General features: G+C 41.8%; 1 protein-coding gene across 1 annotated transcript; it reads right to left on the bottom strand.

The window, feature by feature from the left end:
- Positions 1–835: 835 nt before the first annotated feature.
- Positions 836–12,421, bottom strand: LOC148046468 (vomeronasal type-2 receptor 26-like). The gene is made up of 5 exons (XM_087714761.1): positions 12,284–12,421; positions 10,125–10,976; positions 8,996–9,223; positions 1,813–1,939; positions 836–1,734 (listed from the first exon to the last, which is right to left on the bottom strand). Exons 1-5 carry the CDS (start codon positions 12,419–12,421, stop codon positions 836–838), a joined length of 2,244 nt encoding a protein of 747 aa, XP_087570887.1.
- Between the last annotated feature and the right edge of the window lie 1,684 nt (positions 12,422–14,105).

The raw sequence follows: 14,105 nt of genomic DNA, 5'->3' as shown, positions 1-14,105 counted from the left end.
CATCCATGTTACTTTGTTAAAACTTTCTTTTCATGAGCTGATGTTTATTGTTCAGTTCAGGTCTCATCACAATGATAAAACACTTGGGAAGAAAGATGCATACCAATAAGCCATAAGGGCTCAAACCATTACTCTCTTTAAGTAACATTCGGAGTAAAGGAAATCCCCAATTTCTGACTGCAATTGAGTGCAGACTCATGGTCATAAGTCATGATGGTCATTTCACAGATCACTGGAAGTTTCCAGCAAACAATAATCATAAATGATGCTTGCATGACTGTGAGATACTGCAAGCAGCCATAAATGTGGGATGATTGCTGAGCATTCAAAATGTACAAACAAAATAACAGAGTTGGAGGGTGGGACCTTCAAAGTTTTCTACCTATGAAGAAGGAAACCCAATATCATTTTGTAATGACCATTACACAGGATATGTAAACAGCTTTATTTGTATGCAATCCCACTTTTTCTACACATTCTAGTGAGCATATGAATTAAGATACAGACACATTTATTATTCACATTTAACCAATATATTTAGTCAGAGATCACCATCGCATGCTGAAATATATCAATAAATCAATTTGTACTATTATTTATTGTGTGTGTGTTTGTGTGTGTGTGTGTGTGTGTGTGTGTGTGTGTGTGTGTGTGTGTGTAATTGATTTCCATAAGGAAGAACACAGTTCTTTCCTATCCAAATATCAGGTTTAGGGTAAATATTGCAACATAACAACTCAAATATAATTTCATGTTGTTCATTATTCTAAATGTGCAAGTGGAAAACATCTCCAAAATCTATATATAAATGATATGAAGCAAATGGAAAGAGTTGTCAAAAGTTCCTTTTCATGAGCTGGTGTTTATTGTTCAGTTCAGGTTTCATCACAATGATAAAACACTTGGGAAGAAAGATGCACGCCAATAATCCAGCACTGGAGGAGATCATGGAGAAGATCTCCACAGCCAACATGTATTTTCCCCTAGTGCTTAGATAGGTTGGAATAAAACACAGCCAAACACTACAGAAGACCAACATGCTAAAAGTGATGAATTTGGCTTCATTGAAGCTGTCAGGTAACTTCCTAGCTAGAAAAGCAGCAGAGAAACTAACCAGAGCAAGAAAACCCATAAAGCCCAAAACACAGCAGAACATAACAGAGTCTTCATTGCACTCCAAGATGACTTCTTCAGACATTGACTGTGTATCAAAATCTGGATATGGTGGGGATATTATCAACCATGCAGCAGAAATACATATTTGAACAAAGGAGCAGAAAAGAATAATGTAGCTGACCATTCTTCCACCCACCCATTTCCTCAGTTTAGAACCAGGTTTGGTGGCCATGAATGCTAGAACCACAACAAAGGTTTTGCCCAATACACAAGAAATTGCTATAGAAAAGATGAGGCCAAAAGCTGGTTGTCGAAGGAGACAAAAAACCTTATCTGGTCTCCCAACAAATAGAAAGACAGAAAGGAAAGAGAGGAGAAGGGAAAGTAGGAGTATATACGTGAGAATCCGGTTGTTGGCTTTGACGATGGGAGTGTCTTTGTGTTTAATGAATACTGTGATGATCAAAGTTGTCATTAAAGAAAAGAAAAGGGAAAGAACAGTCAGACTGATCCCCAAGAGTTCTTCATAGGACAAAAAGGTGATCCGCTTTGGAATGCACATATTTTTCTCAGGATTCGGATATTGATCTATAGGACATGGCGAGCAGTCATCCATATCTAAAAAAGAACAGATACAGTTGATTACAGGCAGTGTTTTACAATGTCTTAGTCCCATTATATTTCAAATTTTCCTACCTTTCTTCTTTGATATTTTCCCCTCTGGGCATACACGACAATCATAGCAGCAAAATGATTCCCCTTCTTTCTTAGCCTTGTTGTATCCTACCTCACAAGGATCATTACACAAGGATAAAGGTAATGCCTGTCAATAAATGAAGAAGAATGTTTTAAGATATAGAGGGCAAAAGAAACGCTCAGAGTGATACTGTTAAAGTAGAATTAAAATAATAAAAATGAATTGATAAGCAAAAGTGATGAGATGATATCATTTAGTTGTACCATATTTTTCGGAGTATAAGATGTACCTTTTTTCCTCAAAAAAGGCTGAAAATCTGGGTGCATCTTATACATCAAATACAGCATTGTTTGCCTTCCAAAGCCCCACCCCCTTCACCAAAATGCCTGTGCATACCCTTATGGAGGCTTTCAGAGAGCTCCTGGGGGCTGGGGAGGGCAGAAATGAGCAAAAAATGGGCCATTTTTGCCCCCCCAACCCCCCGGAACCTCCATAAGGCTATGCATGCAATTTTTTTGATGAAAAATGGGCCTCTTTTTGCTCATTTCCTCTGGTATCTTTGCTTCCTTTAGTAAATGATTAAACAGTTTCAACATTGCATTGCTTAATACTTCTTGTAGTGTTTGGTACAGTTCTGCCGGTAATCCATTTGGTCCTGGTGTTTTCCCCTTCTTTTGCCTTTTGATGCCTTTTATTATCTCCATCATCGTAATTCTTTCTTCTAGTGCCTTCTTAAATTTTTCTGGTATCTTAGTTATTCTGGTTTTCTTTAAGAATTGTCTTATTTTCCCTTCTGGTACCCACTTGTAGTAGTTCTCAATTATTTTTTTCTTTTCTCCATTTGAATGTTGTAGATTCCTTTCTTCATCCACCAATTGACTTATCAGCTTTTTTTCTCTTTCCTTTTTCAAATTATAAGCCAGCCAATGTCGTGGTTTATTTGCATTTTCAAAAAAGTTTTGTTTTGCCGATTTTATTTTGTTTGCCAAAACTTCATATTCTATCAAGTTCAGTTTGTTTTTGCACATTTTTTTTTACTTTTTTGTTTTGTGGGTTTTTCTGCAGCTCGGTCTCTGAATTTTTATATTTTAATTCCAACTTTTTTTGAATTTGTTTGTTTTGCCTATTCTTTTCCCTAAGTATGTTATTATGAGGCCTCTGATATATGCTTTACAGGTGTCCCATACATTCTGTAACGATGCGTCTTCCTTTCTATTTTCTTGGAAGAAATATATCAGTTCTGTCAAAAACGTCTGGAAACGTTTTTCATTTAATATTCTCGAGTTTAAAGTCCATCTCCCCTTTTTCCTCTGTCCCTTCCAAGTCATTGTTATTGGATTATGATCAGCCCATGTCCTTATTAAACATCCACATCATATCTATTCTTAACCAGGGCAAGTGTCTGTTTGAGTAGAAAGTATATTGTCTTTCTTTCGGGTGTCTTAGTCTCCAAACATCTTGCAAATTTAATTCTTCCGCCATTGTGAAAAATCTTTTGGGCAGGTTTTTTCTCAGCTTCTTGTTCATCTTTCTGGATTTATGGTCTATTCTATTATTTACAATTGTATTAAAGTCTCCTGATATACATATATCTTGGTATTCATATTCTATTATCTTTTTGTGTAGTTTTCCAAAAAAAATCTTCTTGCTTATCATTTGGGTGTATATGGTATCCTTCTGCGACGACTGCGGGAGGTGGGAGTGGGAGGCACTGTTCTGCGGTGGTTCTCCTCCTACCTCTCGGACAGGTCGCAGTCGGTGTTAGTCGGGGGGCAGAGATCGTCCCTGAGGCCCCTAACATGTGGGGTACCCCAGGGTTCGGTCTTATCCCCCCTACTATTTAACATATACATGAAACCGCTGGGCGAGATCATTCGGAGGCACGGGATAAAATACCACCAATACGCGGACGATACGCAATTGTATCTGTCCGCCCCGTGCCAACTCAATGAAGCGGTGGACGTGATGAACCAGGGTCTGGAGGCCGTTAAGAACTGGATGAGTGCTAACAAACTGGTGCTCAACCCGGATAAAACCGAGTGGCTGTTGTGTTTCCCCCCCAATAATTTGGCTAATATACCAACGCTTAGGCTGGGGGGTCAAATTTTATACCCCTCAGATAGGGTCCGCAACTTAGGAGTCCTCCTGGATCCACAGCTGACTTTTGACCACCAGCTGTCAGCTGTGACCAGGGGGGCATTTGCCCAGGTTCGCCTGGTCCGCCAGTTGCGGCCCTACCTAGATCGGGGGGCCCTCACAACAGTCACTCGAGCCCTCGTGATCTCTAGACTGGAATACTGCAATGGGCTCTACATGGGGTTGCCCCTGAAGTGCATCCGGCGACTACAGCTAGTCCAAAATGCAGCCGCGCGAGTGATAGTGGGCGCACCTCGGTTCGCCCACGTTACACCTGTCCTCCGCGAGCTGCACTGGCTACCTGTTGGTCTCCGGGTGCGCTTCAGGATACTAATGACCACCTTTAAAGCACTCCATGGTAGTGGATCTGGGTACTTGAGAGACCGCCTTCTGCCGATTACCTCCCTAAACCGACCAATTAGATCGCACAGACTAGGCCTCCTCCGAATCCCATCAGCCAGTCAATGCCGACTGGCGACCACACGGAGGAGAGCCTTCTCTGTTGCTGCCCCGACCCTATGGAACGAGCTCCCCATGGAGATCCGCACCCTCACCACGATCCAGACCTTCCGCGCAGCCCTCAAGATCTGGCTCTCCCAGCAGGCCTGGGAATAGGTTTCCAATCACCCGCCCGAGTGTTTGATTGCTGAATGAAAGTTGTGTTTTATTAATTTTCTTTTGTTCACCAATTGTTTTGTTTTGACCTTGCACTTCCCCTCCCCTGTGGTTGTAAGCCGCCCTGAGTCCCCTCAGGGAAAAGGGCGGCATATAAATCCCAATAAAACCTAAAAACCTAAACCATATTGCCCTTAATAATATCTTTCTCAAATTCATCATTCTCTCCACCATCAATATTCTTCCCTCCCCATCTTCAAAAATTATATTTGATTGAATTGTCTTTCTAATATATGGTGCTATTCTTTTTTACTTTGGTCAGTCAGAGTTGTGTATCAATTACCTAGTTTTACCTGTTCCAAAAAAATTCTGTGTTTCTTTCTAGTTTCCAAGTTTCCAAGTTTAATAAAATTTGTATGCTGCCCACTCCCATTGGGACTCTGGGCGGCTCACAAAAAGACAAAAAAAAAACCATTTAAAATTTAAAAATAGAAAATACAATATTAAAACTCCACATCATCCATTCCATCTAAGCGGGGCTGGATATCAATCAACAGCCCCAGGCCTGCCAGAACAGCCAGGTCTTGATGGCTTTATGGAAGGCCGGGAGAGTGGTAAGAGTCCGGATCTCAGCGGGTAGATCATTCCACAGGGCCGGTGCAGCAACAGAGAAGGCCCTCCCCCGGGGAGCCTCCAGCCGGCATTGTCTGGTTGACAGCACCTGGAGGAGGCCCAACTTGTGCGATCTTGTTGGTCATTGGGAGGTAAGTGGCAGGAGGCGGTCTCTCAGGTAGCCAGGTCCTAAACCATGTAGGGCTTTAAAAGTAACGACTAGCACCTTGAAGCACGTCTGGAGACCAATGGGGAGCTAGTGCAGCTCACAGAGGATAGGTGTAACATGGGTGTATCTAGATACACCCCATATCGCTTGCGCGGCTGTGTTCTGGACCAGCTGTAGTCTTTGAACACTCTTCAGGGGCAGCCCCAATTCTAATATGTACTTCTTGCAAGCATATAATGTCCAATTTCAATTTCTTTAATTTGTTTAATGTTCTTTTTATTGCCAAATTTAGTCCACTTAGGGCAGCGAAAAGATCTTATATAGCCACCTTGGTTGCAATAGCAATAGCAGTAGACTTATATACCGCTTCATAGGCCTTTCAGGCCTCTCTAAGCGGTTTACAGAGAGTCAGCATATTGCCCCCAACAATCTGGGTCCTCATTTTACCCACCTCGGAAGGATGGAAGGCTGAGTCAACCCTGAGCCGGTGAGATTTGAACCGCTGACCTGCTGATCTAGCAGTAGCCTGCAGTGCTGCTTTTAACCACTGCGCCACCTTGGCTCTTGCGTCCGCTGAGTCCCGCCCAGCCGCCCTGTTTAAGATAACCCGCTCCCTATTAAATAAAAGGGAAGCGGGGGAACCCTTGCAGGGCAGAGCTGAGGATTATGCCCAATTCTTAGCGGACAAAATTGCTCGGTTTCGGTCGGACTTGGACTCCATCCCCGCAGTTCCAGCCGAGGCACAAGAGGATCAGGTGGAACATCTCTGGGTTGAGTTTCAGGATGTTACCCCCGGGGATGTGGACAAGGCCATGAGGGCTGTAAGTGCCTCCACCTGCGTACTGGATCCGTGTCCCTCATGGCTGGTTACTAACAGTAGTGAGGTGACACGAGGCTGGATCCAGGCGGTTGTGACCGCCTCTCTTCGGGAGGGGAACTTCCCCGCCGCACTGAAAGCGGCGGTGGTGAGACCCCTCCTAAAGAAGCCATCTTTGGATCCAGCTATTCTTAACAACTACCGTCCAGTCTCCAACCTTCCCTTTCTCAGGAAGGTTGTTGAGAAAGTGGTGGCCTTCCAGCTTCAGCGGTCCTTGGAGGAAGCAAGTTATCTCGACCCCTTCCAGTCAGGCTTCAGACCCGGTTACAGCACAGAAACCGCTTTGGTCGCATTGACCGATGATCTTTGGAGAGCCAGAGATGGAGGTCATCCCTCCATCCTGGTTCTCCTTGACCTCTCAGCGGCTTTCGATACCATCGACCATGGTATCCTTCTGCGACGACTGCGGGAGGTGGGAGTGGGAGGCACTGTGCTGCGGTGGTTCTCCTCCTACCTCTCGGACAGGTCGCAGTCGGTGTTAGTGGGGGGGCAGAGATCGACCCCTAGGCCCCTAATACATGGGGTGCCTCAGGGTTCGGTCTTATCCCCCCTACTATTCAACATCTACATGAAACCGCTGGGTGAGATCATTCGCAGGCACGGGATAAGATACCATCAATATGCGGACGATGCCCAGTTGTATCTGTCCGCCCCGTGCCAACTCAATGAAGCGGTGGACGTGATGAACCGAGGCCTTGAGGCCGTTATGGACTGGATGAGGGCTAACAAGTTTGTACTCAACCCGGAAAAGACCGAGTGGCTGTTGTGCTTCCCTCCCAACAATTCGGCCAGTATTCCATCGCTCAGGCTGGGGGGTCAAATTCTACACCCCTCAGAGAGGGTTCGCAACTTGGGAGTCCTCCTGGATCCACAGCTGTCCTTTGACCACCATCTGACGGCTGTGACCAGGGGGGCATTTGCCCAGGTTCGCCTGGTGCGCCAGTTGCGACCCTACCTGAATCGGGAGGCCCTCACAACAGTCACTCGGGCCCTTGTGACCTCTAGGCTGGAATACTGCAATGTGCTCTACATGGGGCTGCCCTTGAAGAGCATCCGGTGACTTCAGCTAGTCCAGAACGCGGCCGCGCGAGTGATTGTGGGTGCACCTCGGTTCACCCACATAACACTTATCCTCCGCGAGCTGCGCTGGCTACCTGTTGATCTCCGGGTGTGCTTCAAGGTGCTATTAGTCACCCATAAAGCCCTCCATGGTAGTGGATCTGCGTACTTGAGAGACCGTCTTCTGCCAATTACCTCCCTGCGGCCAATTAGATCTCATAGATTGGGCCTCCTCCGAGTTCCATCTGCCAGCCAGTGCCGGCTGGCAACTACAAGGAGGAGAGCCTTTTCAGTAGTAGCTCCGACCCTTTGGAACGATCTCCCCGTGGAGATTCGTACTCTCACCACCGTCCAGGCCTTCCGCATAGCCCTTAAGACCTGGCTAGCCCGTCAGGCCTGGGGACAAAGATAATTGCCCCTCCCGAATGATGAATGAATGTTGCTCATTATTTTATTCTATGTTTGTTTACGTTATTGTTTGTATATCCCTCCCTTGATTTTATGTAAGCCGCCCTGAGTCCCCTCAGGGAAAAGGGCGGCCTATAAATGTTAATAAATCTCTAAATCTCTAAATCTCATTTATGTTAATTGAGATTACTTTTATTTCTTCCTCCATGTCATTGGTTTATAGATTTAGTTAATTTAGTCAACTAAATTCTCAGCTTCCTCTGTTCCTTAGGCCCTTGCTCCTTCTCTTAGTTCTTTCTCTTCCTGTTCTTTCTCCATCTTCCCTTGATCTTTCCCTTTAGCTTCCTAGCATTTGGCTCCTCCCTCTTTTCTTACCAACTTTCCCTCCTATGCTTCTATATGTTGTTCATAGAATAATTCTCCTTTCTCTAGTGTATCTAATCTGTGTCTTTGTTCTTGCCAGTTTACCAAAATGGAAACAGACATCTAAAACTCATCACTTCTTTAATCGGACTCTTAGTCAGGAAGTGGTATTCTTTTCTTAATTCTCTAACCTTCCTTGCAATTTGCTTCAATACCACTATCTCTCTAGACTTGTATTTGATTATGGTACTTCGTGTTGCTTGCAATATTTCATTTTTTAGAATTTTTTAAAATGAATCTTACATGTACCTCTCTGAACAGATTATTTTTCATTGCATATCTTGTATGTACTCTAAATGTCTTGTCAGTTCCACCTATATTGTGTTCCTTACATATTTCTGTGACTTCTGAGAGGATTTCCGCAATCTTCCCTGCTAAATTCTTTCCTTTCTCCTCTTCAATGTTCTGAAATCTTAGGTAGAATTCAGATCGTTCCATTTCCCAGAATATGAATTGATAAGCAAAAGTGATGTGATGATATTATTTAGTTGTATTTGTTGTGAAATTATCATTCATTAAATACCTACAATATTGGTATTTTCCAAAACCATCATCCACTTTCTCCAGAGACAATTTCTATGCTGGCCAGTTAAATGTCTTAATTATGAACTGATGAAGGGAAATACACTGTATTTTATATCTATATCAAAACCATAGTCCATAACTCATAGAGTGCCAAAGTAAAGGATACAATATTCTATGCCAAGGATTAGAGAGGTAAATATTCTTATAGATATTTCTTTCTTCCCCAGGACATATGTTCTTAGATTAGTTCAGAGATGATGCTCTGGAACACTCTGATGTTCAGAGATGATGCTCTGGAACTATATATATATTATGCTACATGAATGAAGACAGACCAATTTAGAATCAAACAGCTAACCTGATTAAAGCCTACTGGCCATGTGATGGAATCTAAAGAAATATTGAAGAAGTTGTCTGGTGGAGCTGTGGGATCTATCATTCCAACTTTGACCCTAAGAAAGGACTGGTTTGGGAATGTGATCCAATTGATTATATCATATCCACCAATGAATTCTCCATTTTTATCAAAGGAGACTTTTTCGCCAACACTATTGTTGAATCTGACACTTCTCAGAAAAGAATGAACCTGAAATATAGAGACAGTCAAAGAGAGAGAAAGAAAGACAGAATCAGGCAGAATTAATTGTTCAAAACATAAGAATGATTCCAAAAGTGAGTAGATATAAAATATGCCACTACTGAAAAAAAACCAGAAAATCCAATTGCCTCTTGAAAACAGTACCTTTGGGATTTCAGGAAAACATAGTTCACACAATGTGAATGTGAGGAAGGGATAAACAGACTGAATGCAACTGTTACATGCAATAGTGCCAACATACATAGAATGGGTTTCTTAGTTTGGCCTACATGTTGGGATTGACAGTTTTTTGGAGGTCTCTATAAACAGATATATTGCCAGCTAAAGGACTAAAGAAGCTCAGGGCAATGTGAAAAGGGGGCTGGCCCTGCTAAACCTCACATGCTCACCCCGGGATCAGGTTTGGACAAAGTCAGATTGCCTTCGGCAAAGATGGTCACCCGGTATACCTGCCTCCTTAGTGCACCTTCACTGTGCTTTGGTTGAGCCCTGCTGCTCACTTGGGGATGGTATCCCCACTCATGCACACCTTCCTGGCTCTCCAATAGCCAGCCAGGGATCATGTGAGAAGGAGTTGAAGGAATGTCGGCTTCAGGGAAGCTGCCACTGTGGCTGGTGCTCACTCGGGCCTGTCCTCCTTTCCATTGTACCCTCCTCCTGGATCCTATTCCCACCCTTCATATTAGCAAGGTTGACATCAGCCATGGCTGGGTTGGGTCAGTGTCTCAAGTGGAGAGAAGGTTGCTCAACAAGGTCGGCAGGGAGCCACAGAAGAGGGGTCAAAGAGCTGCTCATGGCTCTGGAGCCGTGGGTTGCCAACACCTGGCGTAGAGGATATTATTTGTTAGAGTTTATGGAGAGATTGTGGTTATTCCACTAGCAGGCTTACCTGCCACCACATATGATTGTGGAAATATTGCCGTACTTCTTTCACTATTGTTGTTTCCCTGGGTTTGGATAGAGCGAGAGATTGCAAAGCATGTGCCACAGCATAGACTGCATTGTAAATATTGTAACTCTGTCCACTCATGTGTGTTTCAAACACAGATGTGGGAAGGGTCTCAAGCCTCTCCTGTCCAGTACATTTCTTCTCAGAGGTCTCAATTTTTGAGTTTGAGAAGAAACACTCAAATGCCTGTTCCCAAAAATCTATTTGAAAATGATCATGTTGGTTGTTGTTTGGATTTAGGTTTTGAAAAAAATCCTGGAAGTTTTGAACCTCCTTTGTGTGAACTGAAAAGGATAAAACACCATGTAGGGAATGGATGTCCAAAGATTTATCAAAAGAGTTTGAAGTAAAATCTGTTTGAGAGGATGTAATCAAGATTTTTGCCTTTCTTGGTATATCCACCACTTCTGAAAACTGGAGGAAACTTCTCAGATATGATATGGAGCAAATTTCACCATACAGGATTATCACATTGGCTGTGCTGTTCATAAGAACTTGGTATAAATGTAGTCCTGTGTCTATGAAATCAGTAAAATCACTGTAAAAAGCTACATTTGGTAACTCTGCTATGAATTCAATGCAGATGCCATGTTCAGAAAATGTAGGGAGCACCTCTTCTACAAATCTCTCTCCCTTCTCATCCTTCTCCATGAGAATTCCAATCCAGATCCATCCCAAATACAACAATAGCTTCAGGAGACCCTTATGCTGGTGCGATTCTTCCGGAAACATTTGTTGGAAGAAAATTGATTGGGTCTTTTCATCCATGACTGGAGCAGAGCCATAGGTCAACTACAGAAAGATAAACATATGCAATTTCAAAGGTCTATGTGAGCTTCCAAAATGTGTGCATTTATTTGAATCTTTGAGTATCCTTATTCTTATATACTGAAATATTATGCAGCTAGTTGTCTTTATTTAGGAATATCAACCAAGATGTCACTCTTAAGTTATCAGTAAATATCTTTTCCTAGAACTAATACCTCCACTGTCTATTCATATTTACTCATAATTCATGCAATTTTGCTGATCCTATCAAGCAAAAATTGTGGTGTGAACAATCTGGAACTGAACACACTCAAAACTCTAGAAACTATGGTAGACTTTAGAAGAAACCCTCCCATAGTACCACCTCTTACAATACTAGACAACACAGTATCAACAGTAGACACTTTCAAATTTCTAGGTTCTATCATATCTCAAGACCAAAAATGGACACCTAACATCAAAAACATCATTAAAAATCACAACAAAGAATGTTCTTTCTGTGCCAATTCAGGAAGCTCAAACTGCCGAAGGAGCTGCTGATACAATTCTACAGAGGAATTATTGTTTCTGTCATCTGTACCTCTATAACTTTCTGGTTTGGTTCTGCAACCCAACAAGACAAACACAGACTTCACAGGATAATCAGAACTGCGGAAAACACAATTACTGCCAACCTGTCTTCCATTGAGGAGCTGTACACTTCATGAGTCAAAAAGAGGGCCGCGAAAATATTTACAGACTCCTCACATCCTGACATAAATCGTTTCAACTCCTACCCTCAAAACGACACTATAGAGCACTGCACACCAAGACAACTAGACACAAGAACAGTTTTTTCCCAAACACCATTACTCTGCTAAACAAATAATTCCCTCACCGCAATCAAACTGTTCACTAAGGCTGCATTACTATTACTATTAGTCTTCTCATTGTTCCTGTCACCCATCTCCTCCCACTTATGACTGCAGGACTGCAACTTTATGACTTGTATCCTTACAATTTATATTGATATCAATTGTTTCCTGATTGCTTATTTGTACCCTATGATTGTCATTAAGTGTTATAACTTATGATTCTTGACAAATGTATCTTGTTTTTTTATGTACACTGAGAGCATATGCACCAACATGTGTCCAATCACATTTGGCCAATAAAGAATTCTATTCATAAGGAATTCTATTCTATCTAAAAATATATATCTAGGAATCTGAAAATGTTCTCCTTTTTAGAGAGAAAACTATACATAACTGGGGTGGTATGGCAGAATAATAATAATGTAATTAATAAGAATATAAATATTATATAAATAATGTATCTTTAGCACATTTTACCTGAGGAACTTTATAGATGCACAATACAGTTGCCATGTGAAGAGCGATGTCAGGTGCTCCAATAACTGCAGCCAAATTTTGGGGGACACCACACTTGTAATTAGGGATGAATTTTCCCTGAGTGAAAGGCAGCAACATTGAGGCAAAGTAACTCCAGCCTGGACTAAAATTGCTGTTAAAAATGTGGAAGCCCAGCGTGACGTTGGGTAGGATCTGAGGATTTTCACTGATCTCTTTTACAGAAAATGCTAAGGCCAGGATATGCTGATAATTCTGAAAAACTATTCTGTAAAACATTTTTTTTTAAAAACCCATTAAGAAAACTCTGTTTCACATTGTGACACTTGTGGTCTTTGAGTATAATCATTTGTGGAATATGTTTTAGTGCAATGTACAGGTAGTCCTTGACTTATAACCGTTCATTTAGTGACCATTCAAAGTTACAACAGCACTGAAAAAATGACTTATGACCATTTTTAACACTTACGACCCTAACATCATCCCCATGGCCATGTGATCAAAATTCAGACACTAAGCAACTAACTCACTTTATGATGGTTGCAGTGTTACAAGATCATGTTACCACCTTTTGTGATCCACTGACAAACAAAGTCAATGCAAAAGCCAGATTCACTTAAGATTTAATTTAAGATTTAAGATTTAATAAATTTGTATGCCGCCCAATCCCGAAGGACTTAACAACTGTTTTACTTAAGAACATTGGCAAGAAAGGTTGTAAAATGGGACAAACCTCCCTTTTGTCAGCCAGTTACGAATTCATCTGGTGGTGATGCTATTTATTCCACTTTTTTCTAGGTTTCTACTTTTCTAGAAGTACTTTGTTGAATGCCTTGCTGAAGTCTAAGTATATTATGGCTACAGTATTTCGCTGGTCTACTAATTTAGTCACTATGTTAAACAATGAAATATGATTGGTTTTGCATTATCTGTTTTTAACAAACCCATGTGACTGCTAGTTATTACTTTACTTGTTTCTAGATGTTGGCAGATCTATCCCCCCCCCCCGCATCTTCCTGGGTATTAATGCTAAGCTGATTGGTATGTAGTTTCCTGGGTCCATTTCCCCCCTTTTTTGAAGATGGGAACCACATCAGCTCTTTTCCAATCCTCTGGTAGTTCTCCAGTGCACCAGGATTTTTGAAAGACATGGAACAGTTGTTCTAAGATGTCAGCTGCCATCTCCTTTAGAATTCTGGGATGTAATCCGTCATGTCCCGGTGATTTATATTCATCAAGATTAGACAGGTGTTCACTTACTATTATTTTTGCTTATTTTAACTTTTATTTCTAGTCTGTCTTTTACAGTTATATTTTTGATAGGTGGGCTATAGTTTCTTTTTGCCTGAAGATTGATGCAAAGAATGAGTTAAGCAGCTCTGCTTTCTCTCTGTTGCCTGTTACTTGTGACCCTGGCAGAATCCCCATGGCCATGTGATCAAAATTCACACACTTAGCAACTAACTCACATTTATGATGGTTGCAGTATTCCAAGATCATGTGATCACCTTTTGTGATCTTCTGATCAGCAAAGATCTTAAACTGGGGCAAAACTCACTTAACAAATGTCTCACAGAACAACAGAAATGTTGGCCTCAATTTTGGTCACAAGCTGAGGACTACCTGTATTTAGTATTCTGTTCAAATTCTCAAAAATGCAGACCAAAATATTAGCACATTTATACGCCTCCACAGCCTGGAATGATTTTTAAGAAAAAAATTGGTTTGCAATTGGACATATTATTTCTGAATAAATGAGAAAGGCTCAATATCAAACTCCAGCTGTTAAGAAAGGCTTATATCA

This window comes from Thamnophis sirtalis, unplaced genomic scaffold, assembly GCF_051295495.1.
Source record: "Thamnophis sirtalis isolate CommonGarterSnake01/CBP01778 unplaced genomic scaffold, rThaSir2_p1.2 scaffold_4, whole genome shotgun sequence".
Lineage (NCBI taxonomy): Eukaryota > Metazoa > Chordata > Lepidosauria > Squamata > Natricidae > Thamnophis > Thamnophis sirtalis.
The sequence above is the reverse complement of the archived record's forward strand: the minus strand, read 5'-3'. Positions and strand labels throughout refer to the sequence as shown.

What these genes read in the sequence shown, in the direction of transcription:
- LOC148046468 (XM_087714761.1), bottom strand. Translation starts at nt 12,421, where the DNA reads ATGTTGCTGCCTTTCACTCAGGGAAAATTCATCCCTAATTACAAGTGT. An exon ending in ACAATCATATGTGGTGGCAG is followed by an intron (nt 9,224 to 10,124) that starts GTAAGCCTGCTA and finishes TCTATATTTCAG; the next exon opens with GTTCATTCTTTTCTGAGAAG. An exon ending in GGCCAGTAGGCTTTAATCAG is followed by an intron (nt 1,940 to 8,995) that starts GTTAGCTGTTTG and finishes ATTTATTGACAG; the next exon opens with GCATTACCTTTATCCTTGTG.